Consider the following 27,412-nt stretch of genomic DNA (forward strand, 5'->3'; position numbering starts at 1 on the left):
TAATTATATAAGTATGTATATATATATATACTTTATTCTAAATTTAAAGTAATTTGTCAACAAATATTTTTATAATATTTTCACAATTATTTGGCATCGTGATTTCGCCACATAGATTAATTCATATATGTAATTAAACTTTTTTTATAGAACATCTGATTGAAAAAACATTTGCAATATATTTAATTGGCATTAGTTAAAATGTACAATTGTCTATTTTTATAATAAAAAAAATTACATTAGACTACTTTGTTTGACTTTACACGCAAATAAATTCGCGATTTCGTGTATTTGTGTGTGTATAACAAATCCTCCACTGACTAGAAAAAATAATACAGAGGATGATGTTTATGACAAATAAGATTATGTTTCATGTATACACATAGAGAGATAATGAAAGCAACCCCGTCACCATAAATAGAAAATACATACATACTTCATAACAGTAATATTTTTATACAGGATAGTGACATTGATCATGTAAACCCTTGAGAGCATATGTAAAAAAGATAGTCATTGGAGGAGTTGCATTTAGAAATACAAGACTGACCAAGTTAGGAAGAATGGTCTGAAATGCATTCCATGATATAATTATAAAAAATTATATTATATATAAAATAATTATACTAAAAAACTTATGATAAGTGATAATCAGGAGAAGGTTCAGCTACAGATTCGGTAGTGAACAGAGGATTTGGAAACTCTGGTGGATGTGGCAGTGGTCCAGCAGTCTTTGGCTGACGTCTGTATGCCATTAACCAGCATGACACAGCAATAGCGACAGCAACTAGTGCTAAAAGTGCTGTTATTACTAAGGCTATGATAAATCCAACCATAGAAACACAAATATCTTCTACTCTTTGAGCGGAAGGAACTGAAAGTGATAATATTACATGATTAATGAAGAAAAAGTTGCTGATCTCTGTATTAAATAGTTAATATAAATAATTAAATATTATACCTTCAGCCGGATCTGCTGTTAATCTTTCTTCTCTTCTTTCCAAAGTAAATATTAAGTTCGATTCAATTGTTATCTCTTCACGAAGCTGTCCTTCGTAACCATCAGAGAGACTTAAGGCTGTATCATTTGATTCAGCTTCAACATCTCTACGACGGCGACCGAATGCATTGTATCCTCGGCAGTTTACCTAAAATTGATATTTAATTATAATTAAATAAATTTGTTATATTGTTAGGATTTATTTCACAAAAAAATAATAATAATTATTAAATAAATATTTACAGGCTGACATCGTCCAAAGCAGACTCGTATATTACATTGGAATCTGATATTATCACTACTGGGAAACTTAAAGGCATTAAAACTAGCCATCAATGATTGAGTTTCATGATCCTGTTGCCATTCTCCGAATATTGTTGGATCTGTTGCACATCCATTTTCATCTGTTACAATATATTCGTTTTCCAAATTATCCTCCATAGTTTTGGCAACACAATTTCTTGCAAAACCTCCATAAATTGCTATGGATGAAAAATATGAAAAAAATTAGATGTTTGATTATATGATGATTTATCTATTAAAACTATATAATAGATCTCCCGAAAATATACATACATGATGGCTGAACTTCAACTTGTAACATTAGATTATCTCCTATTTCAGCAGAATTTATTTCATTTCCATTATGAGTAACTATTTTCATTATACATGTTGGAGGTGGTCCAGTATTTGCAATAGTACCAGCAGTAGTTAACATTGAAACATTAAAGCCAAGTGTAACATTTTGTTCACCAGTTTGATATATACATTTAATGTGATAGGCTTGTGCTTTGTATGTTACTAATTTTGGATGCTTCTGAACAACAAGTATGAAACTAGCTTGTCCCTATTAATTAAATCATAATATTAAACATATTCAGAAGGAAAAATTTAAATTAAATTATTTAAGAAGTAAACATTATATATATTAATAATTTTTGAAGAATACTTACATTTACATGTATCAATCCGCAATTGCCAAATGCAACTTTAAATATTATATCAGTTTTATGGATAGTTTCAGCAGGTATCGAAACAACACGTCTACATTGTTCATCTTTGCTACGGCCTTTAACATACAAAACACCATCGAATTCGTGATCTTGCAAATATATTTCAACTTGGACTCCATCTGATAAACAACTGACGCCCATGTCTGGTGTGGGGAAATCTGTTTTGGGTGTTTTTTCTTTGACAACTATGGAGAGAATATAATTATAATTTATTTAAAACTTTCTGGCTATAGCTATATCTATAATAATATATATTAATCATTTTTTTTTATACTTACAGCAATGAGCTTGATGTCTAGTTGCATTGCAAAATGCATTTACACTACATACTATTTTTGAGCAAGGATCTTCACAAGTTTTTGTTGTCTGTTCACAATATCTATTATCTGCGCAATCGTCATCTACTCTGCATTCTATTATTCCAACTGTAATGATATTAATATTTATTAATATAAAGTTTATATAAAGCTAAAGGAAATAATTAAATGTAGAAATTGCGTACTTACCAAGTTTACAATATCCATTGCCAGTTAATTTGTATCCATCTTGAGTTGGACATATGCAACGACCGTATTCATCTATCAAAAATCCTTTCTCTAAGGCACAAGTACAATATCCTTGATTATTAATGATCATTCCAGTATCTTCGTGACAGGGTATGCAAATATCGTGTTGGTCTTTAGCCATGCGTTGTGGGCAAACGCAATTACCATACTCGTCACGTATTTGCCCTTTCTCAGAAGAACAAACATTTACTATAAGAAGAATAAATATATGTTATAAAACACAATAAATAACATAATTATAAAATATAATTATAAAATACAATAAATTACTTGTATCACAGATCATTGTCCTAACTGGTTCTGTGTCTAATACTTTACAAATAGCATTTATGCCGCAAGGTGCAATTTTGATGCAAGGATTGATGCATTCTCCATCAAAGCATGCTGTTTGCGGTGGACATTCATAATCTGCTTTACATGTTTCTATGAGTAAATAATAAAATCGTTATAATAACAAGTATAAACAAAAATAAGTTTGGTAGTAATAACATGAATTATATAATATTTTTTATAAGTATGTAATTTCTACCTTTAACGCATCCAGATTTGGAATTACCAATGTATCCTGGTGGACAAGAACACTCAACAACATGATTGTATACATTGCATTCAGTTTTATCAGTGCACGGATTTGATATGCAAGGATCTTCACAACGATTGTTAATGCATGCTTTATTTGTGGGACAATCCGTATTACTTCTACATCCTAATAAAACACAAGATACGGTAGGATTGCCTTTTAAGCCTGGTGGACATTCGCAAATGGCTTTGTGATTTATAGCTCGACATTCTGCTCCTTTTCCACAAGATATTGTCGTGGATGAGCAAGCAGGAATGCAATTATGTCTAACACATACGTGTGTTCCGCTACAATCGTCATTTATACGGCAACCGGTGACTATAACATAGAATATATAATTAGAGAAAATTATCGTAATAATAAATTGAAAGATGATTTAGTAATCGTAAGATATTTTAATAGTATACCTTCGGTACATGCAATGTCCGCGCTTCCATCGTAGCCCGAGATACAAGAACATACTGGCTTATGATCGACTACATTGCAAATTGCATTAGGACCACAAGAACATGGATTTCTGCATATACCATTGATACAAGATTTGTCCTGAGCACAGTCATTATCCTTTGTACATTCGATTTTAACGATTGGTGTTGTAGGCTGACATGTTCCACTACCACTACTAACATATCCGCTTGGGCAAACACAAATCATTGTTCTTATTGGAGATGTAGGTAATACTCTACATTCTGATGGCGGAGTACAAGGTTGTATTATTGGACAAGGCTCTTCGCATTTGTGATTGAAACATGCTAATCTGTCTGGGCAATCGCTGTCTTCTCTACATTCAGGTTGTTCTTCCAACTTGCAAAGTATATATGGATTGCCAGTATAATGAACTGGACAGCGACAAATTGGGATATGATTTAGAACTTTACATTCGGCACGAGAAGAACAAGGATTGTCGTGAAGACAAGCATCGATGCATTGCATGTTGATACATGAATGTTCGCTAGGACAATCTCCATTACTGTGACAACCAATAACTCGACATTTGTCCAAAGGATTACCATAATATCCCTTGCGACAACGACAATCAGCTATGTGGTTTCTTACGTAACACTCGGCATTTAAACCACATAGATCTGACAGTAAACACGGATCAACGCAGTAGTTTTTCTTGCAGGATTTATCTAGAGCACAGTCGTAATCTTGTTGACATTCTACCGAAACGCATGCAATTTCAGGATTGCCTTGGTAGCCTTCTTTGCAAGAGCATATTGGTTTGTGATTTCTTACGAAACAGATTGCGTTGGTACCGCAATTGCAAGGATCTCGGCATTGTCTATTCACGCAAGCTTCATTGTCATTACACTCGTCATTTGTAACACAAGCTCCAATGTTTGTTAATTGTACTGTAAAATACAAAATTCGTAACGTTATAACGAATTATGAAAAATTATGGTAGAAATTGTTAAAAAATAAAAAATTATCGACTTACTTGGTCTACATATTCCATCGATATGTGTGATCCATCCTTCTGGACATGTGCAAGTCATAGTTCGTACAGGTACGGTGTCTAAGACATCGCAACGAGCATTTTCTAAACATGGTTTTAATACAGGGCATGGATCGATGCATTCATTTCTGATGCATACTAATTTATCACCACAATCTGTATCGATTCTACATTCTGGTTCGTCCACTGCACCTGGAGGATGACGCTCACAGTATGAATATGGATTTCCTGAAGGAATGTTTATTGGACAACGACAAGAAGCAAGATGAGCTTGTACATAACAAAGTGCGTTTTGAGCACAAGGAGAATTTTCGACGCAGGGATCAATGCAACGTCCATTTTTACATGCTTGATTATGTGGGCAATCGTAATTGTTATTACACTCTACTCTTTCACAATGTATTTGCGGATTTCCAACGTAGCCAGTACTACAACGGCAAGCTGAACGATGGTTATATCCGTAACATTCTGCATTAATGGCACATTTGTTGTCTAAGATGCAAGGATTAATGCATTGTCCATTGTAACAAGTTGCTGCATTGTTGCATTCGTTATCAGACTCGCAATCAACTGTAAATAAAAATTAATTATTATTTGTATTGTATTAACGTAAAAATTATCAGAAATACTTACGTTTAAAACAACCAAGCTGAGGATTGCCAGAATAACCATGAGGACACACACATGACGGATAATGATTGGCCACAATGCATTTTGCATTTGATCCACAATTGCATGGATTTATACAAACACCGTTAAAGCATGCAGTATTTCCTGCACAATCACTATTAGACGAACATTCCGTAATAATCTTGGCTGTAACAATAATTTTTGTTGTCATTAAATTTTTTTATCAATACTGTTATAGTATTTTTTTAAACAGTATTTAACTTACGTGGTATGCAATTTACTCTAGGATCGCCAATGTAACTTTGTGGACATTTACAAATAGAATCATGATTTTCGACATGGCAGAAAGAGTTCTTTCCGCAAGGTTTAGTAGCAATACAAGGATTTAAACAAAGAGAATTTATACATTGTTTATCTTGGACACAATCACTGTTGCTATAACATTCCGGTTGATTTGGTGGTAATGGTGGGAATGTAACTGGAAATAAATACATGATATAAAATTTTGTAATTTGTAATAAATCGATGTAAGTTGTAAAGAATATTAGTTATATAAACGAAAAATTCAATATACCTTTCGTGCATTCAATATAACCATCGCCAGTAAATTCAGAAGCACATACACAGGTAGCAGTATGATAAGTGGATTTACATTGAGCATTATATCCACATTGTATAGTATTACAAGCTTCAACACATCGTCCACTTAAACATTTCTCATTATCATTACAATCTTGATCCAAATGACATTGAACATTATTCAACTCTATACGTCAAACAAATATATGATTAAAATTAATTTACATATAAATTTAAATATGTATATTTTAAATATCAAGTATTACCTATATTTATGCAGTTTCCGTTGATGTCTGTAATTGTGTTAGGCGGGCATAAACAAATGATTGTACGAAGAGGAATAGTATTTAAAACTTTACATTCTTGATCTTGCGTGCACATGTTCGTTGGCCCACATGGATCTTGACACTGTGCATTAATACATGCTAAATTCGATTGACATTCTATATCTTCTAGACATTCAGGTTGAACTTCTATTCCTGAAATAATAAAAATTTAATATAGAAGTAAAATATTGAAGCTACAATAAAAAATATGAGTATGTTGAGTCAATAAAATAATTTACGGTTGCATTTCACGTATGGATTTCCTGATGTTCCTGTTGGACATGTACACTTGGGTTGATGATCTTGTCCAACGCAAATAGCAGTTTCTGCACATGTTTCAACGTCGCAAACAGGTCGACAAATTCTATTCAACCTATCACAAATCTCATGATCTGCACAATCTTCGTTGTAATGGCATATTGTTGAAATACACGCGACATATGGATGACCTTGTTTGCCTTGTGGACAAATACATTGAGCTTTATGTTCTGCAGTTATACATTCTGCTCCTCGACCACATGTAATTTCACTAAGAAGACAAGGTGCGAAACAATTGCCATTCTGGCATGCTTTATCGTAAGGACAATCATGATCTGTGTTGCATTCCGCTAAAAATTTTAAATAATATAATATTATAAAGGGAATATTATGATCAATCTATAAATAAAATTTATATTATAATACTTACGTTTGAAACATTGTATTTGTGGATTTCCTGCAAAACCTTCTTGACAATGGCAAGTTGGATGATGTCTATTAACAATACATTCTGCATTTGAACCACATCTGTTACTTAAGCAGGGGTCTTGACATAAACGGTTTATACATGCTTTATTAGATGGACATTCCGAATTAGATTCACATTTAGGCAGCGTGTTGTTTTCTATTTAGAAAAATATATTATGATTAATATAAATTAATTCATAAAATTTTGTGTACATTATAATATTCTTATTACCATCGAAACATATTACAAATGGATCACCAGTATGTCCTGCAGGACATTGACAAATACGACGATGATTTTCTACATAACATTCGGCATTGGAGGCACACGGATTAACAGCACATGGATTGATGCAACGTTGATTTAAACATATCATATCTGAACTGCATTCAGAATCACTTACACATATTGCTTCAATTTGTTTATCAACTACAAAAAAATAACATTGATCATACATCAAAAAAATAAAACATTGATCAGATTAAAAGAAACATCGTCATTAATAATGTCATACCTCGAATACAGGCAACTGTTGCATCTCCCATGAAATTTCGCGGACATTCACAGATCATAGTTCTCAGTGGTAAAGTATCTACAACACTACATTTAGCACTAGAGATACATGGTTTTGTTTCTACGCATGGGTCTTTGCAAATTGCATTGAAACATGCTAATTTGCTAGGACAATCTACATCAGTTTGACATTCGGGAACATATTCTTCCAATTCTAAAGAAAAAAATATGTTTTACAAATATCGTTTACAATGCATGATAAGATTCATCTTATATTTTTAATTTAAATCAAAGATTTATTTACCTAGAGTGCATGATGTATAAGGATCACCGGTGTAACCAGGTGGACACTGACAACTTGGTCGATGATTAATAACGAAACATTGAGCGGATGAAGGACAAGAGCATGGATCTATACATTGTAAATTCTGACATGCCAATGAAGATGCACAATCATTGTCAGTGATACATTCCGGTCGTTTGCATAATTGATAAGGATTACCCAAAAATTTGTCAGGACAGTAACAACGAGCTTTGTGATAACCATCTGCAGTACATAATGCATTAATACCGCATTGCATTACTTGACAAGTGTCAATGCACTCATTGTTGATACAAGATTGAGTCAATGAACATTCGTTGTCACCACGACATCCAACTAAAATAAATAATTATAATTAATTACGGTAATATACTATTTAAATATACAAATGGTATTTGTCATGAGAAATAGTTATTATTTTTTTATAAATTACTATACTGATACATACTTTTCTGACAATATTGTTGTGGATTACCGGTGAAATCTTCATTACAGGCGCAAATGGCTCTGTGCATTTGAACATAGCAACGGCTGTTGAAACCACATGATTGGACAGTGCAAGGATCTATACATTTATTGTTTGAACAAGTTTTATCGTTCGTACAGTCAGAGTTTTGTATACATTCTACATTTGGCACTGTAAATTTGTAATAATTAATTGATCATTCATATAATATAAATATTTATATAATTTATGTATTATATATTACCTTCGTGAGTAGTAATCATGCATTTTATGTAGGGATTACCCATGAATCCACTTGGACAAGAGCATACTGGTTTATGATTAATAGTTTGGCAAATAGAATCTATTCCACATGCATTGACGCAAGGATCCCTACATTTTTGTGCCAAACAGGCTTTTTCACGTGGACAGTCGGAATTTATAATACATTCTGGATATATGCAATAGGCGACGTCATTTCTTACTTTACATTCGCCGTTATAATTGCAAGGTGATGAACTGCATGGATCGATTTCTACAACAATAAATGTAAATTAGTATGTTATATTTGATAATATATTTATATAAAATAATAATAAAATGTACTTACCAGATTGTGGATAACATTCAAACAATGGATTACCAATCAATGGAGGAATACAACTACATAATGGACTATGATTAAGAACTTTACACATTGCTTTAATTCCGCATACATTTCGTGAACATGGATTGATGCACTTGTTGTTCATGCAGGCTTTATCAGCTGGACATTCTGAACTAACGATACATTCAGGACGACAACCTGTTATATCTGTAGGTATGCCTAACATACTAGGAAGACACTTGCAAATTGCTGTATCCTGTACTGTTTCACATATAGTGTTTGGACCACATGGTGAAGGATGGCATGGATTTGGTTTCGTTGGTTCTAAATATAAAAAACATATATTAATATTAATAAATAATTTACTTTTGAAAAGTTAGGATCAGCTAGTTTTTTCATATTTATTTGAAAAGTATTATTTAAAATTAAGAATTATATATATATATATATATATATATATATATATATATTTTATTTTGTAAATATCTTATGCTATTACCTTCTGGCATAAAGCAATGCGTGAATGCATCTCCAATAGTTGGTAATTGACATGAACAGATAGGAATGTGATTTGATACGGTACAAATTGCATTAATCCCGCAAGTACCGATGCAAGGATCTTGACATTTTGTTTTGACGCATGCTTGAGATTTTGGACAATCGGAGTTCAATAAACATTCTGGTTGACAACCTAGGTAAGGATCACCTCTATAGTCTGGTAAACATTCGCAAACAGCGACGTTATTTCTTTCTTGGCAATAAGCGTTGGAACCACACGGTGACGGACTGCATGGACTTAAATTCGACGGAGGCTTAGGAAGTTCTGTAATTAAATTAAGTAATAAATTATTTGCCATAATTAAATTATCTATGTATATGTTAATTACAATTTGCCTTATTTTATGTAATAAAAAATAATAGCAAGCATTTTGTTTACAAACATTGCACATATACTGAAAAGCAATATTTAAAATATAAATGTTTTAAATTAAATATATATTATCGATCAAAATAAAAAAGGTTTTCAATATATAATTTAAAGTAAAATATATATGTACAATCAAAGACTATTGTACACAATAGTGTAACATGCGTTTTGTGCATATATAATTTATACAATATTTACATACTCAACTGAAATATATAAGATATTTGATATATAGATATTATATGTAAAAACATATTACATTACTATAGTATGTTGAAAGAATTTTTAAGTTTTCTTACTCATAATTATGGAACAGATTCTAAGAGGGTCTCCAGTGTATCCTTCAAGACAATCACAACGAGTTTGGTGGAGGGTAACTTGGCAAATTGCATTAATACCGCACAGTCCAACGCAAGGATCGTTGCATTTTTTATTCATGCATGTTTGGTTGGTTGGACACTCAGTATTTATAATGCATTCAGGTCTACAATTTGGTGGAGATCCTATGAAGGTGGGTAAACAGGTACATAAGGGTTTCTGCTCGGTTGATACAGTGCAATGTGCATTTGGTCCACATGGTGATGATTTGCATGGATCTCTTGAGGGTTCTTCGTATGGCCGTTCTAACAAAAAAGACTCTTAGGTTTATTTCCTTGTTATAGATTTTCTATTTAAGGAAATTTTGTGTACTGTTTGATAATTGAACTTTTTTTTACTTAGTAACTTGTGTAAGAATGGTAAAGGTTCAACAAACTTACTCATAGGGAAGCAATTGACGAATGGATCACCGGTGTATTCACGAGGGCAGCTACAAATAGCATTATGATTACGGACCATACATAATGCATTGTAAGCACAAGCATTCTCGCAAGGATTTTGACATTTATTATTGATGCAAGCTTTGTCTTGTTCACAGTCGGAGCTGATAATACATTCCGATCTACAACTGGGTGGTACTCCATTATAACCAGGAAGACAAGAGCATGATGCTTGTTCGCCGAATTCATGACATATACTATTGGGTCCACATGGTGAAGGATTACAAGGTGTTTTGCGGGCTATGATCATATATTTAATTAGATTCGAATGCTCTTTATCCAATAAATATTTGTTGGAATAATTAATGAATAAAGACTTACGTTGAACATGTTTACAGATACTGAAAGGATCACCCTCATATTGTTGGAGACAGCTACATGTTGGTATATGATTAATGACAGTGCATTCTGCATTTTTACCGCATATACCGATACAAGGATCAATACATTTATTATTTATGCAAACTTTATCGAATGGACAATCAGAATTTTGTACACATTCTGGCTTACATTCACGATACGGATCACCATGATATTCATTAATACATTTACAAAGTCCATTATTACATATAGCATTCGATCCACACGGAGATGGATTACATGGGTCAGGTGGTTCCGGTGGTCCAACTATAGAATATTGGGATATATTTATATGTGAAAAACAATTTTTTATGAATCGGTTATCAAAAACACATTGTAAGTAAATTTTAAATCTCTTACATATGGGAACAGGAACGCAATTGCTAAACGCATCTCCAGAATATCCATTGGGACATGTACAAGATGGAGTATGATTGATTACAGTGCAAATAGCATTTGTTCCACAAGATCCAGGGCATGGGTCCTTACATTTGTTTCTAATACAAGCTTTGTTACTTATACAATCAGAGTTGACTGAACATTCTGGATGACAATTAGGAGGTGTACCCATGTAATTTTGCAAACATGAACATGATGGGTAATCTCCGTAATTTTGACATAATGAAAATGGTCCACATGGAGATGGTATACACGGATTTTCAGGTTTCGGGAAATCAATAGTCGCTAAAAGAAGAAGGTATTACAATTAATAAAATAAATACGAAAAGATTAATAAGATGAATAGGAGAATGTAAGGAAATTTTATGAGTTATAAATTGCGTATAGATCGAGATTTAATTAAGAGTTAGTGATTATCACTTACGAGTTATGTCAAAGCATCTCACAAATGGATCTCCAGTTTTATTAATGCCGCAACTGCAAATTGGACTATGGTTGATGCTTTCGCATCGAGCATCGATTCCACATACATTAGGACAAGGATCTATACATTTTTGATTCATACATGCTCGGTTTATAGGGCATTCTGTACTGACGACACATTCTGGTCTACAATTTGGTGGAGTCCCTTTGTAATTAACCAAACATGTACAGATAGCCTTTCCGTTAGTATTAATGCATTGACTATTTGGTCCGCACGGAGAAGGATCACATGGGTCTTTAGGGCTAGGTGTGGCTGTGGAAAAAATGTTATTGTACGATAATCTATTTATGAATTGAGATAGAAAATATTTTAGAACACTGCTAAACTTACGATATTGTTCAATAAGATTACAACGAGTGAATGGATCACCGGTATATCCAGATTGACAATTACAAGATGGTATATGATTAATAGTGTAACAGACGGCGTTGAAACCGCATGTTCCAGGGCAGGGATCTTGGCATTTATTATGTACGCATGCTTGATTAAGAGCACAATCAGAATGAATGACACATTCTGGTCTGCAACCTTCGTATGGATTTCCATAAAATTCAGGTAGGCATGAACAGAAAGCTGTCTCATGTGATACGCGACATTTAGCATTTGTTCCACAAGATATTTGGTGACACAAATCAGGTACCTTTGGTATTTCATCTATTAAAATACGAAAGCATAGATATTATTTATACTTATTTATAAAATGTTTATATGTACGTAGGCTCGTATGTAAATATAAAACCTACATTGCTGCGGATAACACTGTGCAAATGGATTACCAGTGAAACCATTGGTACATGTACATATGGGAATATGACTGACTGTATTGCATTCTGCATTAATTCCACATGATCCTGGACAAGGATCTCTGCATTTTCGATTGATACATGCCTCTTGATTTGGACATTCGTTATTACTTATACATTCGGGTTTACAATTTGGTGGGCTTCCATTATATTCGGGAAGGCAAGAACATGATGGTGCATTATTTAGAATTTGACACAATGAATTTGGTCCACAAGGTGATGGTAGACAAGGGTTTACTGGAGGTTCTGGTTCTAATACTAAAAGGAAAAAAGTTTTCATATAGTAGTCGTTTCCAGATCCGATTGAATAAATTTGTCAGTGAAGTTCTTACATTGTGATATGCATTTTACAAATGGATCTCCTGTATATGATGCTGGACAGCTGCATATAGGATTATGATTTATTACAATACATTCGGCAGATATTCCACAGGCCCCTATGCATGGATCGATACATTTTTGATTATTACAAGCTCTATTACGAGCACAATCAGAGCTTACAACGCACTCTGGTCTACAAGAAGGTGGCGTTCCTTTGAAACCAGTAATACATGCACATACAGCAACGCCATTTATTGCATTGCAATGACTGTTCGGGCCACATGGAGATGGATTGCAAGGATTCTTGACTGTTGTGTCTAAATTCATGTTATTATTAATTAACGATCAATATAAAGCTTTTATATGTATTTTAAAATGATATCTAAAAAGTACGAACCTTGAATTAAAGTGCAAGAAATAAATGCATTTCCAGACATACTTTGTGGGCAACTGCACATAGGTAAATGATTAACGATATTGCATTCAGCATTAATGCCACAGACACCAATGCAAGGGTCTTGACATTTATGCTGTATACAGGCTTTATCACGAGGGCAATCAGTATTAACAACACACTCGGGACGACAGCCAACATATGGATTTCCAAAGTATTCTGGTAGACATGTGCAAATACCTGCATTACATTGAGTATTTGATCCACACAAAGATTCTTTACAAGGATCAGATGGTTCAGTTTCTGTAAAAAAATTATATATCATTCTAATAGGACAATTATGACTAAAAAGGAATAAATATAATTTCATTAGTGTCCTTACCATTTGGTACAGGTTTGGAATAGCAATTCTCAAAAGGATTACCGGTATAACTCTCGGGACATGTACATACTGGTGTATGATTTACAACAGAACATTGTGCATAGAGACCACAAGATCCAGGGCAAGGATCTCTACATTTTTCTCTTATGCAAGCTTTATTGGCAGGACAATCTGAATTAATAGAACATTCTGAACGACAGTTAGGTGGTATCCCGATATAATTGTTCATACAACTGCATACAGGTACATCATTAATGGTTTTACACATTGCATTAGATCCACAAGGAGACGGAGTACATGGATCTTTAGGATATACATCATTCGGTTTAGGTGCTGTTGGAAAATGTAATTAATTTTTTTATAGTTCAATTTTATTATAGTGTATCGTAATATAGTAGATTTCGGGTAAAGGATATTTTGAAATAGATGAATAATTTATTAATGAATGAAAATTTACCTGCAAAACAGTAGACGAACGGGTCACCTGTCATATCGAATGTGCAACTACAAATAGGACTATGGCGTATAACTTTGCATTGAGAATTGCGTCCACATGTTCCAGGGCATGGGTCTACGCATTTATTTTTAATACATGCAAGATTCGAATCACATTCTGAATTCATTACGCATTCGGGTCTACAATTTGGTGGAGTTCCTATAAATTCTGGCAAACAAGAACAAACGGCTTGGTCATTGATGTTTTGACATTTGCTATTCGGACCACAAACTGACGAACTACAAGGATCTTGCTCTTTATCAATAGCTACAAATAATGAATTATTATTTAGTAATTTAATTTGTATAAATTGAAAAGATACTTTATAGAATCTTTTTAATTTATATGTAGTAAATTCTTTCGAAACTTACGGTTTACCATTTCATAGAAACAATTTGTATATGGATTTCCAGTGTAATGTGGGATACAAGTACAAATAGGTAAATGATTGACAACTTGACAGTCTGCATTGGAACCACAAGTACCAGGACATGGGTTTTGACATTTTGATCTAACACAGGCTAAATGAGAAGGACAGTCAGAGTTGATTGAACATTCGGGACGACATCCTTCGTAAGGATTTCCTATATATTCAGGTAAACATGAACAAGTAGCAACTCCTTGAATTTTTCTACAAACTGCATTTACTCCACAAGAAGAAGGTTGACATGGTTGATCCAATTGTGATGGTTCAGCTAAAATAGTAAATGAAAAGAAAGTTGTGTAAAAAATGAATAGTTCGTTTGCCATATACATTGGTTTTGAGAGAAGAGAAAGAATTGTATGGCAACTTTGTAACTTACTCTGTTTAACTGTGCATTGTATAAAGGGATCACCAGTATAGCCATAAAGGCAAGTACACATTGGTATATGATTTAATACGTGACATTCTGCATTTACACCACATGAACTTGGGCATGGATCAACGCATTTGTGATTGATACACGACAAATAGTTACTACATTCACTATTACTAATACATTCAGGTCGGCAATTTGGTGGTGTGCCAATGAATCCATCCTTGCAAGAACACGATGGTGCATTATTTGTAATTTGACAATGAGAATTAGGACCACAAGGTGTTGGTTGACAAGGATTTAAAGTCGGTGGTATTTCATCGGCTTTAAAAGAAACAGAAAAATATAAAAAACAATCAATATTAATATATAGTCAGTTCTATATATAAGAATATATAAATTCTAATACTTACGTTTAGGTATACAACGGACAAATGGATCTCCGGTAAATATGGGTGCACAACTACAAATAGGACTATGGTTGATTACTTGACAGCGAGAAGATATACCACATGAGCCTGGACAAGGATCTCTGCATTTCATATTAATGCAAGCTTCATTTAATGAACAATCAGTATTAACAGTACATTCAGGTCGACATGCAGGAGGATTTCCAATATATCCGGGAACACATGAACAAATAGCTTGCCCATTAAATTCTTGACATCGGCTATTTGGTCCGCATGGTGATGGATTACACGGTTGAACAATATCTGGATCTATAAGATTCATTGCTTGTAAAGCAAATATGAATAGCATATGTAAGAATTAGCATAAAGCTAATTTACCTTTCACGGGATAACATGTAGCAAATGCATTTCCTGACATTCCATCAGGACAACTACACATAGGCGTATGATTTATCACTATACATTGTGCATTCTTGCCACATGCTTCTGAACATGGATCAGAACATTTATTGCGAACACAAGCTTTATCTAATAGACAATCTGGATTTTGTACACATTCGGGACGGCATCCATAATATGGATCGCCATGATATTCTGGTAAGCATATACATGTACCATTATGGCACCTTGTATTTGGACCACATGGTGACAGATTACAAAGATCTTGTGGAGTTGGTTTAGCTGTAATATTTTTTCATTATATATAAAACTTATGACTTATAAATATATAAATAATAAAGATGTCCTTTACAAAAGATTTCTTACGTTCTAGTTCTAAGATGCAATTAACGAAAGGATCTCCTGTATAACCATTGGGACATGTACACATTGCCATATGGTTAACTACATAACAATTAGCTCCAATACCGCACGAACCAGGACAAGGATCTGTACATTTCTGTCTTAAACATGCCCTACTACTAATACACTCAGAATCTATTGTGCATTCTGGTCGACAATTGGGTGGACTGCCGATATAATTATCCATACAGGTACATGTAGCTATTCCACTGTTTTTAATATCTTGACATACGGAGAAAGGACCACAAGGTGATGGAATGCATGGATTGATGGGTTCAGGTTGTGGACTAAGTGGAGCTATATGAAAAAATAAATTCAATTTTTTTAATTAATTATATAATAAAATAATTTCTAAGCACTGTGCTAAATAGTAATTGTTCAGTACTTACGTGAAAGGTCGAAACATCTTACAAATGGATCACCAGTTGAACCTACTTTGCAACTACAGATCGGGCTATGGTTAATAACTTCACATCTTGCATTAATACCACAAATTCCGGGACACGGATCTATACATTTACGATCTTTGCACGCACGATTTGTCGAACAATCAGAACTGACAGTACATTCTGGACGACAAGCAGGTGGTGTTCCAATGAAAGTAGGCAAACAACTACATATCGCTTGATTATTTGATACGCGACATTGACTGTTGAGACCGCAGGGTGAAGGAATACATGGATCAGTTGGTTTCGCTATAAATGAAACCTAATTAGACTTAATTCTTCAATAAAACTATATGTAGAGATCAAATATTTAAACTTATATAACTTACGTGTTTCTTCCACAATATTACAATACAAGAATGGATTTCCAGTATATCCACTTTGACAAGTGCACAAAGGTGCATGATTAACAACTTGACAAACAGAATTTTGACCGCAAAAACCTGAACATGGATTTTGACATTTTGATCGAATGCATGCTTGATCAGCAATACAATCACTATTAATAATACATTCAGGACGACAGCCTTCGTAAGGATTTCCAATATAATTTGGTAAGCAGGAACAAGATCCAACACCATTCGATTCACGACATATTGCATTAGATCCACATGGTGATGGTAGACATGGTGTTATTTTCATGCTTGTGTCTTCGTCGGCTATAATATTTTATTATTTTTTTTTAATAAAACGATTCCATTAATTATACAACTATGATATGACTTAATTTTACTTACGTTGTTTAGGAGCACATTGTACAAATGGATCACCAACAAATCCTGATATACATACACACATAGGTGTGTGACTTATTACTCTACATTCTGCATTAATACCACAAGAACCTGGACATGGATCTCGGCATTTCTGATTGATACAAGCCAATTGTGTTGGACACTGACTATTGCTAATACATTCTGGCTTACAATTTGGTGGAGATCCTATGAATTCTGATAGACAAGAGCAAGATGGTGCATCGTTTATGATACGACATTGACTATTTGGTCCACAAGGTGATGGTTTGCAAAGATCAATAACGACAGGTTGTTTTTCTGCTACATTTAAAAATTTTGTTCAAATGAAATATATAAAATAATGTATACAAATAAATACAAATAAAAGTATAAAAATGTATCTGCTGATAAATTATGAGTGATTACTCACGTATGAAAATGCACATAGTGAAGGGATCGCCTGTTAAATCACCAGGACAACTACAAATTGGATTGTGATTTACTACCAAACATTGAGCTCTGATACCGCATGTTCCACGACATGGATCTATGCATTTTTGATTATTACAAGCCTTATTTGAAGGACAATCAGAGCTGATTATACATTCAGGTCTACAATTTGGTGGTGAATCCAAATATCCAGAAATACAAGAGCAAACAGCTTGTTCATTTATTCTTTTGCATTGACTATTTGGTCCACAAGGTGAAGGATTGCATGGATCTTTTGGTACAGGTGCTATAAAGTCAAAGAAATGTCATGTAAACGATATACATAATTAAATATAAAAAAGAAATATATAAAAATGCATTTATCATACCTTCTACAGGTGAACATATAACAAATGGATTGCCTGACATTCCTAATGGGCAAGTGCAAATAGGAATATGATTCGCAACATTACAAAGAGCATCTCGGCCGCATGTTCCTATACATGGATTTTTACACTTATTATTAATACAAGCTTCATCTTTTGAGCAATCAAAATTTAAGACACATTCTGGGCGACATCCTAAGTAAGGATCTCCTTTATATTCTGGTAAGCAAGTGCAAACTTCATTGATGCATTGTGTATTTGCTCCACATTGTGCACATGGATTTTGTTTATCTGTTTTGTCTATTAATAAATAATGATTATAAATAAGTTTATTCAATAATTCAATCATTATTCAATTTTCATCATTATTTTAATTTCGTCTTACCATCTTCTATTTTCGGAATACATTTATCAAATGGATCACCATTGAATTTATCTGGACAGGTACATACTGGTATATGATTGATAACAGAACATGTTGCTCCTATTCCGCATACGCCATTACAAGGATACTGACATTTCTTTTGAATACAGGCTTCATTACTTGGGCAATCTGAATTGTTTATACATTCTGGTCGACAATTAGGCGGTGCTCCTATATAATTTGGTGAACAAGCGCAGGAAGCTTGTCCATTAACATCACGACATTCAGAATATGGACCACAGGGTGAGGGTACGCACGGATTTATATAAGGCGGAGGAGTTTCAGTAGATGTATCAGCTAAGAATGATATAAATTGTATAATTTATAGATGAATTTTAATAGAGTTTTATATGTATCATACGTCGCATATCTTACTTGGAATGTTAAAGCAGGAAACAAGTGGATCACCCATAAATCCTGATTGACACGAACATATAGCATTATGGTTGATAACTTCACATCTAGCATTTAGGCCACAAGAACCAGGACATGGGTCATTGCATTTTCTGTTTATACAGGCTAAGAGAGGAGAACATTCGGCACTAACCGAACATTCGGGCCGACATCTTGGTGGAATTCCTATAAAATCGGGTAAACAGGTACAAACTGACTGTCCATTTACAACACGACATTCACTATTTGGTCCACACGGTGATGGATTGCAAGGTTTGCTAATAGCATCTTGAATATCTAAAAAAAAGTATTTAAATTTATTAAATATTATTACATTGTTTACAAATATTACAAAATGGGTATAATTACATACCCATTTCTAATGGTTTACAAGACGTAAATGGATTGCCAGTATGTCGAGGATAGCAATTACAAATCGGTAAATGATTGATTACTTGACATTCAGCATTTAATCCGCATGTTCCAGGACAAGGGTCTATACATTTCGTATTAATACAAGCCTTATTTGCAGGACAGTCAGAATTTAGAATACATTCGGGTCGACAACCTTCGTAGGGATTGCCGATGTAATCAGGTAAACAAATACACGAGCCTATACGATTGAGTTCTTTACAAATTGCATTTGAACCGCAAGGAGATGGATCACATGGTCCTGGTTCAGGAAGGGGTGAAGCTAAAAATATAATAATTGTTACGAAATATTTAGAATAGACAGATTTATGATTTAAGGTTGTACTTACGCGTTTTAAAGGTACATTGAGTGAAAGGATCTCCAGTATATCCACTCATACATGTACACATTGGTGTATGGCTTACAACATGACAGTTTGCATTGGAACCACATGCGCCAATACAAGGGTCTTTACATTTTTGATTAATGCAAGCCAATTGAGTAATGCATTCGTTATTATTAATACATTCTGGTCTACAGTTCGGTGGAATGCCAGAGAATTCAGGAAGACAAGAACACGATGGTGAATTGTTAAGTATTTGACACTGAGAATTGGGACCGCAAGGTGATGGTTGACACGGGTCTATTGGTGGTTGTTCCACTACATATGAAATAATCATTTGTTTTAAAAACATATTTTCTAAGTGAGAAATAAGTAATTTGAATAAAATATCAAATGTATCTTACATAAAATCATGCAGCGTATGAAAGGATCACCAGTATAACGCAATGGACAACTACATATTGGATTATGATTAACAACATTGCATAAGGCTTCTATACCACAAGATCCAGGACAAGGGTCTACACATTTTTGATTATTACAAGCTTCATTTTGTGGACAATCAGTGCTTACTATACATTCTGGTCTACAAGTTGGTGGAATTCCTAAATATCCTTTTATGCAAGAACATACAGCTTGTCCATTTACTACACGACATTCACTGTTAGGACCACAAGGGCCAGGGCTGCATGGATTAACAGGAGGCATACCTATTAATAAATAATAAATTAATAAAACAAATATTTGATTTTATACATCATTATTTTACTGCAGTTTAAATAAATCTTTAACCAATGAACTGTAATTAATAAATTAGATAAAAATAATTTAATAGTCTTTGTAATATACTGATAAATGAAAATACCTTGTACAGGAATGCATTGACTAAATGCATTGCCAGTCATATTTCCAGGGCAACTACACATGGGTATATGATTGATAACATTACATAGAGCATTAGCTGCACAAGCTCCCATACATGGATTTATACATTTATTTCTAGAACAGGCTTGATCTCTTGGACAATCTGAATTTAAGACACATTCAGGGCGACATTCTAGATATGGATTGCCTTGGAAATCTGGTAGACAAGTACAGGTACCATTGGAACATTTCGCATTTGGACCACATGGCGATGGATTACATAAATCAGCAGGTATAACTGGCGTGGCTGAAGAATTAAGGGAAATCAGGGTTACCATTCTTTTTTTAAATTTTTGATGATATGTCAATTTTTTTTTAATATATTGAAAGCTTACGTGTTGCAGGTAATAATCGGCAAAGTGTGAATGGATCTCCGGTATATCCTGTGGGACACGTACACATTGGGATATGATTAACTACAGCACAAATAGCACCTGAACCACATGAACCTGGACAAGGATCTCTACATCTTGTTTCAAAGCAAGCTTTGTCGCTTGGGCATTCGGAATTTATGGTACATTCAGGTTTACAATTTGGTGGTTGTCCAATATATGTTTCTAAACATGTACATGCAGGTGTACTACCAATGTTTTTACATTGAGAGAAACGGCCACAAGGGGATGGCACACAAGGATCTTTCTCAACAACATCAGGCATTGTTATGGCTGTAAATGATGAAAGCAACACAAAAAATAAATGAATAATGTACAAATAAATAAAAATAAATAATAATTCTAATTAAATAAGAAAATTGATAAAGATAGTATTCTATGTAGTTATAATATTATATACAGATTATTAGTAAGGATCTTACATGGTATGGTTGTGCACACTGTGAAAGGATTACCACTATATCCAGGTGCACAACTACAAATTGGACTGTGATTGACAACAATACATTTCGTGTTTAATCCACATGGACTTGGGCAAGGATTGATACATTTGTGATCCTTGCATGCTAGTTGAGATGGACAATCGGAACTAACAACACATTCAGGTCGACAGCCAGGTGGATTACCAACGTACGTTGGTAAACAGGAACATACTGGTTGTCCAGATACATCTTTGCATTGGCTATTGGGACCACAAGGTGACGGAGAGCAAACATTTTTTTCTTCCATAAATGCTAAGGAATAAATAAACGAGTTAATAATTGTTTTTGACTTGGAATCTTTTACAATAATAGAATTTAAACTTACTATCAAGAGAACAGAAAGAGAATGGATCGCCAGTGTATCCTGTACGACAAGTACAGAATGGTTGGTGATTAACAACTGCGCATTCTGCGTTTTGTCCACACATACCGGGACAAGGATCTCGACATTTATTTTGTACACACATTCGATTAGATGGGCAATCAGGATTGATAACACATGCGGGTCTACATTCTTCATATGGATTACCAATATAATCAGGTGGGCAATAACAAACACCAATATTATTCTGTTCTTTACATATAGCGTTTGTACCACAAATATTTCCGGAACAGGGAGATGGTTCTGGACGATGTGCTATAACAATTGGAAATTGTATATGAGAATTAATTATGTAAAAGTATTGTGTTTGTAAATAGTTATGATCTTACTTATAAATGAACAGCTAGTATAAGGGTCCCCGGTATAACTGTTCGGGCAAATACAATGTACAATATGATGGACAACATGGCATTCTGCGTTTATACCGCATAAACTTGGGCACGGATTTGTACACTTTTGTTGAACACAAACTTGGTTGGCGGGGCACTCAGAATTAGATATGCACTCAGGTTTACAGTTCGGTGGTGTGCCTTTATATTCAGGAAAGCATGAGCAAGAGGGCAATTCATTGACAATTTGACAGAGAGCGTACGGGCCACATGGTGATGGTTGACAAGGATTTACTATTGGTATGATAACTTCGTCTGTAGGAAAGTATATGTAGTTTTTTAAGTGTTACTTTACTTATAGACTATTTGATTATAATATTGTATATAAATTTGTATTTCATTTTGTTAGATTAAAAATTGGTTACAGCTTACTTATAATATCGCATTTGATGAAAGGATTTCCTGTATAGCGTTCAGGACAAGAACAAATTGGATTATGGTTGACTACAATACATTTCGCTTGCAAACCACACGTTCCTGGGCAAGGGTCTTTACATTTTTGATTTTTACAAACTTGATTTGCTCTACAGTCCGAATTTATGGTACATTCTGATCTACATAATGGTGGTGTTCCGAGATAATTCGGTAAGCAAGCGCATATAGCTTGATCATTGAAAGTTTGACAAATACTATTTGGACCACATGGTGATGGTTGACACGGTGTTTTAACAGGCGGAGCTATGAGTTAATAATATAAAACAAGTAATTATGTATAGGCCGTCATTAATGAACATTATTTTACTAAAACATTCATACCTTTGATAGTTTGACATGAAATAAGAGCATTACCAGTTGTACCATACGGACAACTACACATGGGAATATGATTGAAAACATTACAAATAGCGTTTTGTCCACAAGTTTGAAGACAAGGATCTAAACATTTGTTTCGAATGCAAGCCTTATTTATCGCACAGTCTGTACTCAGTACACACTCTGGTCGACAACCTGTGTAAGGATCACCATGATATTCGGATATACAAACACATGTTTCTTGTTTGCATTCACTGTTAGGACCACATGCACTGCAGAAATTATTTTCCAATGGACTTTGCGCTATATTAGAAAATACTAACGTTATTGATTTATAAATAAATAAAAAAAAGTATTTTTAAAAGGATTTCATTGAGTATCTTACATATTGGTTTATATTGACAGCTAACAAATGGATCTCCTGTGTAACTTTCCAAGCATGAGCAAATTGGTAAATGATTATGAACTGTGCAAACAGCATTAAGACCACAAGATCCAGGACAAGGATCTTGACACTTTTGCTGTATACAAGCTAAATTACTTGCACAATCAATAGATGTTAAACATTCAGGTCTACACTGTGGAGCAAAACCAATATAATTTTGCATACAAGAACAAGATGGAGATCCATTGATGTTACGACACTGCGAATTTGGACCACATGGTGATGGGATACAAGGATCTTTTTCAGGTTCGTAAGATGGCATCGCTAGAAGTAATGAATATATGATAAAAGTTTGTTTTTTAAAATATTATTTGTTGGAGTATTATTACTAATAGCTAAAATAATGCTGGAATATTAATTAGCTTACGTGATAAGAAAATGCAGGTAGTAAATGGATCGCCCGTATATCCTGGTCTACAAGAACATATGGGATTGTGATTGATTATTTTACATGTAGTATAGAGACCACAAGAATCAAGGCAAGGATCAATGCATTTTTTATTCCTACATGCTTGATTTGTTGGGCAATCAGTACTAATTGTGCATTCTGGTCTACAATTAGGCGGTACGCCTAAATAAGTTGGTAAACAAGTGCAGGATACTTGTCCATTACTCTCTTTGCACTGAGCGTATGGACCACACAAATTAGATTGACATGCATCAATAGAATCTGTTTCTGTAAAGAATTAAAATTGAAGAACTATGAATAAAATTTTCGTAAGATTTGTACAAATTCGAAAACTCGATAGCCTTACGTGTAGGTAATAAAGGATTGCAATTTACGAAAGGATCTCCAGTATATTGTTCAAAACAAGTACAAGTTGCTGCATGATTAATCACATAGCAATTGGCATTTGGAGCACACATTCCAGGGCAAGGATCTTTACACCTCATGTTGATGCAAGCTCTGTTTGATGGACAGTCAGAATTGAGAATACATTCTGGTCTACATCCTTCATAAGGATTACCGATATATTCTGATAAACATGTACAAGAGCCAGTATTATGTTGCTCACGACATATTGCATTTGCACCACATGGAGATGGTGTACATGCTGTAGGTCTATCCGTTTGTACATCAACTAAGATAAAATGGATGTTAATACATAATTTTGTCAGAATTACTGAAATAGTATAATAATTCTATTATCTTACATTGTTCTGGTGAACATTGAGTAAATGGATCACCAGTGTAACCAGTGGAACATGCACACATTGCCGTATGACTGACTACGTTACATATGGCATTAATACCACATGAGCTAGTACAAGGATCATTACATTTCTGATTGATACATGCCAATCGATTTGAACACTCGGAATTACTAATACATTCTGGACGACAATTTGGAGGAGATCCAATGAATTCAGGTAAACAGGAGCATGATGGATTTTCATTGATTACTTCGCATCTTGCATTTGGACCACATGGTGATGGTAAACATGGATTGATTGGAATTTCAGGCTTCGTTGCTGATATTAGTAAAAAAAATTTGAATTATACAATATTGAATATACTTTTTGAAAATAAATTGATGTAAATAAATTTAAGAAAAAATGCTTACGAATAGGGAAACAATTAATAAATGGATCACCAGACATTCCTGAGAGGCATGAACAAATAGGATTGTGATTAATCACATTGCAAATAGTATTGCGACCACAACTTCCAGGACATGGATCGATACATTTCTGATTACTACACGCTTCATTCGGTGCACAATCTGAACTAACGACACATTCAGGTCGACAAGTTGGTGGTGCACCTATGTAGCCTTTAATGCAAGTGCATGTGGCATGCATATTATGTTGTCTACAAAGACTATTGGGTCCACAAGGAGACGGATTGCATGGATCACTTTCTAAAGGTGCTGTAGAAAAATATTGAAGAAAATTTACTCAATCTCAAAATAAAGTAGTAATGCAAAAAAGAACCATAAGTATTATATGGCAAAAATTGTACCTTGGAGAGGCAAACATAATACAAATGCATTTCCTGACATTCCCAATGGACAACTGCACATTGGAACATGATTATAAATGTTGCATAAAGCATTTTGCCCACAAGTACCAATACATGGATCAACGCATTTATTTCGTACACATGCTTTCGATAAAGCACAATCAGTATTTAAAATGCATTCTGGACGACAACCAGCATATGGATCACCGAAATATTCATCTAAACAAGTACAGGCACCATCTATACATTTTGCATTAGCTCCACATGGAGATGTTGCACATGGATCAACGTATAGTGGTTCAGCTGTAATGATACATTTTTAAGAAATACTATATGTATATAGGAATATATGTTACATGTAATGTAATTTCATGTGAAATATAAAAAAACTTACTTTCCTGAGGATAACAGGATCTAAAGGGATCACCAGTGTAACCGTTAACACAAGAACAAATTGGAATGTGATCGAGAATTTTACATTCTGACATGATACCACATGATCCTGGGCAAGGATCTTTACACTTTTGTTGTATACAAGCATTATTTGAAGAACAATCAGAATTAGCAGTGCATTCTGGTCGACAGTTCGGTGGACTACCTATGTATGTCGATAAGCAAGCACAAGATGGTAATCCTCCTATATTTTGACATTCAGCATAAGGACCACATGGAGATGGAATACAAGGGTCTTTTGGAGCGATATCTTGCTGTGTAGATACTATCACTAAGAAGAGCATTTTAATTATTATTAAAGAAAGTAAAAAATACATTCGTGAAATCTTATTATTAATAAAATTTACTTACAAGGTATCGGGAAACAAACTGTAAATGGATCACCAGTATAACCCATAGCACAGTTGCATAAAGCTGCATGATTGATAACTCTACAATTAGTATATAATCCACAGGAGGTTGGACACAAATTCGTACACTTTTGTTTTACACACGATTGAGTTGCAGGACAGTCAGAATTTGAGACACATTCAGGTCTACACATAGGTGGTCTACCAACATATGTTGGCAAACAAGTACATACAGCTACTTCATTAACCACTCTACATTTACTATTTGGACCACATTCTGTACTAGTGCATGGATTTGTTTTGTCTACATCAATATCTGAAGTATAAACAAAATTTATAAAGTAAATTTTTTATATTAAAATTATTAAATTTAAAAAGTAATTAAAGACGAAAATCAAACTTTACCCATTTCTTTCACGAAACAATGTCGGTACGGATCACCGGTATAAAAAGGAAGACAAGAACATGTTGCTATATGATTTACAACATTACAATTTGCATTTGTGCCACAAGTTCCAGGACATGGATCTATGCATTTGGAGTTGGTACACGCTTTACTTTGTATACAATCAGAATTTAGGATGCATTCGGGTCTACATCCTTCATATGGATTTCCAGTATAAGTAGAAAGACAAGAACACGAGCCTGCACTATTTCGCTGAGTACATACAGCATTAGGACCACATGGTGATGGTAAACATGGATTTATTTGCATCGAATCACCTTCGACTACAAAAAATAAATATTTTTATCTCATGAAATTCTAGGAGTTTGTAAAATGTCCATAAATTTTTTGGACTTACTTGGTTTAGTAATACATTGTACAAAAGGATCTCCAGTGTATCCAACAGGACAGAAACACATTGGAGTATGACTAATTGTTCGACATTCTGAATTAATTCCGCACGAATCAGTGCACGGATCTTTGCATTTTTTATTTATACATGCCTGATGACTAAGACATTCACTATTGCTGATACATTCAGGTCTACATTGTGGTGGAGAGCCAATATAATCTAACAAACACGAACATGATGGCGAATCATTGATTATTTGACACATACTGTTTGGTCCACAAGGTGTTGGTTGACAATGATTCAATTGTACTGGTGGTAATTCCGCTATAAGAAAATTGTATTGGTATATAAAGAT

At 34.0% G+C, this 27,412-nt stretch overlaps 1 protein-coding gene across 1 annotated transcript in view; it reads right to left on the reverse strand.

The window, feature by feature from the left end:
- Positions 1-20: 20 nt before the first annotated feature.
- The window catches only part of LOC124953611, an 87,345-nt gene continuing 59,953 nt past the window's right edge, over positions 21-27,412 (reverse strand). Inside the window, 66 exon segments of the mRNA XM_047505213.1 lie at positions 21-874; positions 962-1,148; positions 1,244-1,482; positions 1,577-1,847; positions 1,954-2,198; positions 2,292-2,438; positions 2,520-3,002; positions 3,109-3,477; positions 3,567-4,514; positions 4,601-5,188; positions 5,252-5,434; positions 5,514-5,726; positions 5,823-6,014; positions 6,094-6,306; positions 6,393-6,761; positions 6,842-7,036; positions 7,112-7,309; positions 7,395-7,607; positions 7,698-8,051; positions 8,164-8,352; positions 8,426-8,695; positions 8,771-9,091; positions 9,267-9,590; positions 9,995-10,318; positions 10,454-10,753; positions 10,835-11,140; positions 11,234-11,557; positions 11,697-12,008; positions 12,087-12,410; positions 12,500-12,817; positions 12,892-13,197; positions 13,278-13,577; positions 13,657-13,989; positions 14,114-14,419; positions 14,524-14,847; positions 14,956-15,273; positions 15,363-15,668; positions 15,738-16,040; positions 16,125-16,457; positions 16,550-16,855; positions 16,936-17,265; positions 17,344-17,658; positions 17,771-18,076; positions 18,159-18,455; positions 18,541-18,876; positions 18,955-19,269; positions 19,346-19,666; positions 19,734-20,045; positions 20,132-20,437; positions 20,593-20,898; positions 20,987-21,316; positions 21,466-21,777; positions 21,851-22,162; positions 22,237-22,551; positions 22,669-22,974; positions 23,053-23,352; positions 23,435-23,758; positions 23,862-24,170; positions 24,250-24,576; positions 24,650-24,967; positions 25,060-25,365; positions 25,458-25,760; positions 25,852-26,181; positions 26,262-26,576; positions 26,666-26,989; positions 27,064-27,381. Coding sequence (XP_047361169.1) covers positions 636-874; positions 962-1,148; positions 1,244-1,482; positions 1,577-1,847; positions 1,954-2,198; positions 2,292-2,438; positions 2,520-3,002; positions 3,109-3,477; positions 3,567-4,514; positions 4,601-5,188; positions 5,252-5,434; positions 5,514-5,726; positions 5,823-6,014; positions 6,094-6,306; positions 6,393-6,761; positions 6,842-7,036; positions 7,112-7,309; positions 7,395-7,607; positions 7,698-8,051; positions 8,164-8,352; positions 8,426-8,695; positions 8,771-9,091; positions 9,267-9,590; positions 9,995-10,318; positions 10,454-10,753; positions 10,835-11,140; positions 11,234-11,557; positions 11,697-12,008; positions 12,087-12,410; positions 12,500-12,817; positions 12,892-13,197; positions 13,278-13,577; positions 13,657-13,989; positions 14,114-14,419; positions 14,524-14,847; positions 14,956-15,273; positions 15,363-15,668; positions 15,738-16,040; positions 16,125-16,457; positions 16,550-16,855; positions 16,936-17,265; positions 17,344-17,658; positions 17,771-18,076; positions 18,159-18,455; positions 18,541-18,876; positions 18,955-19,269; positions 19,346-19,666; positions 19,734-20,045; positions 20,132-20,437; positions 20,593-20,898; positions 20,987-21,316; positions 21,466-21,777; positions 21,851-22,162; positions 22,237-22,551; positions 22,669-22,974; positions 23,053-23,352; positions 23,435-23,758; positions 23,862-24,170; positions 24,250-24,576; positions 24,650-24,967; positions 25,060-25,365; positions 25,458-25,760; positions 25,852-26,181; positions 26,262-26,576; positions 26,666-26,989; positions 27,064-27,381 — 20,486 coding nt within the window. The 3' untranslated portion in view covers positions 21-635.

Source organism: Vespa velutina, chromosome 13 (genome assembly GCF_912470025.1).
Source record: "Vespa velutina chromosome 13, iVesVel2.1, whole genome shotgun sequence".
Lineage (NCBI taxonomy): Eukaryota > Metazoa > Arthropoda > Insecta > Hymenoptera > Vespidae > Vespa > Vespa velutina.